Genomic DNA, 516 nt, shown 5'->3' on the forward strand with positions numbered 1-516 from the left:
ACCCTAGAGTTACGTATTGAAGCCGCAAGAACCGCGTTTGACCTAAAACCCTAAACCCTAAACCCTAAACCCTAGCCCATCGAAATAAAGCTTAAACCCTCGCCAACCTTAACAACCCTAAACCCTAAACCCTAAACCCTAAACCCTAAACCCTAACCTTCTTCTGGGTGATATATATTACACTTGATTGCTATCTGCTTCGCTGTCTCCAAGTTGTCTCCCGTCACCATACGCACACGAATACCCGCGGCGTTGCAGGCCCTCACTGCAGCAGGAACTTCTTCTCTCACTGGGTCCCTGCAAACCCTAAACCCTAAACCCTAAACCCTAAACCCTAAACCCTAGTAAACCCTAGAGTGTGACGTGTGTAAACAGTGTAGACAGATGCTCCGGGGAGAAGATGCTGCGGTAGTTCTTGCTTCTCTGCTTTCGAACCAACACGCACAAAACCCTAAACCCTAAACCCTAAACCCTAAACCCTAAACCCTAATTCTGACCTGATTCCGAGTATAGCTA

The 516-nt window shown here is 47.5% G+C and overlaps 1 protein-coding gene across 1 annotated transcript in view; it reads right to left on the reverse strand.

The window, feature by feature from the left end:
• The window catches only part of EMH_0057420 (Ca2+-ATPase, related), a gene marked incomplete at both ends in the record, with an annotated part of 7,415 nt that overhangs the window by 3,284 nt on the left and 3,615 nt on the right, over positions 1–516 (reverse strand). The window contains one exon of the mRNA XM_013497464.1: positions 158–297. Within this exon, the coding sequence (XP_013352918.1) occupies positions 158–297 (140 nt within the window). The remainder of the gene's footprint in view (positions 1–157; positions 298–516) is intronic.

The sequence above is a fragment of the Eimeria mitis genome, genomic scaffold, assembly GCF_000499745.2.
Source record: "Eimeria mitis Houghton genomic scaffold, Emh_scaff2696, whole genome shotgun sequence".
Classification (NCBI taxonomy): Eukaryota; Apicomplexa; class Conoidasida; order Eucoccidiorida; family Eimeriidae; genus Eimeria; species Eimeria mitis.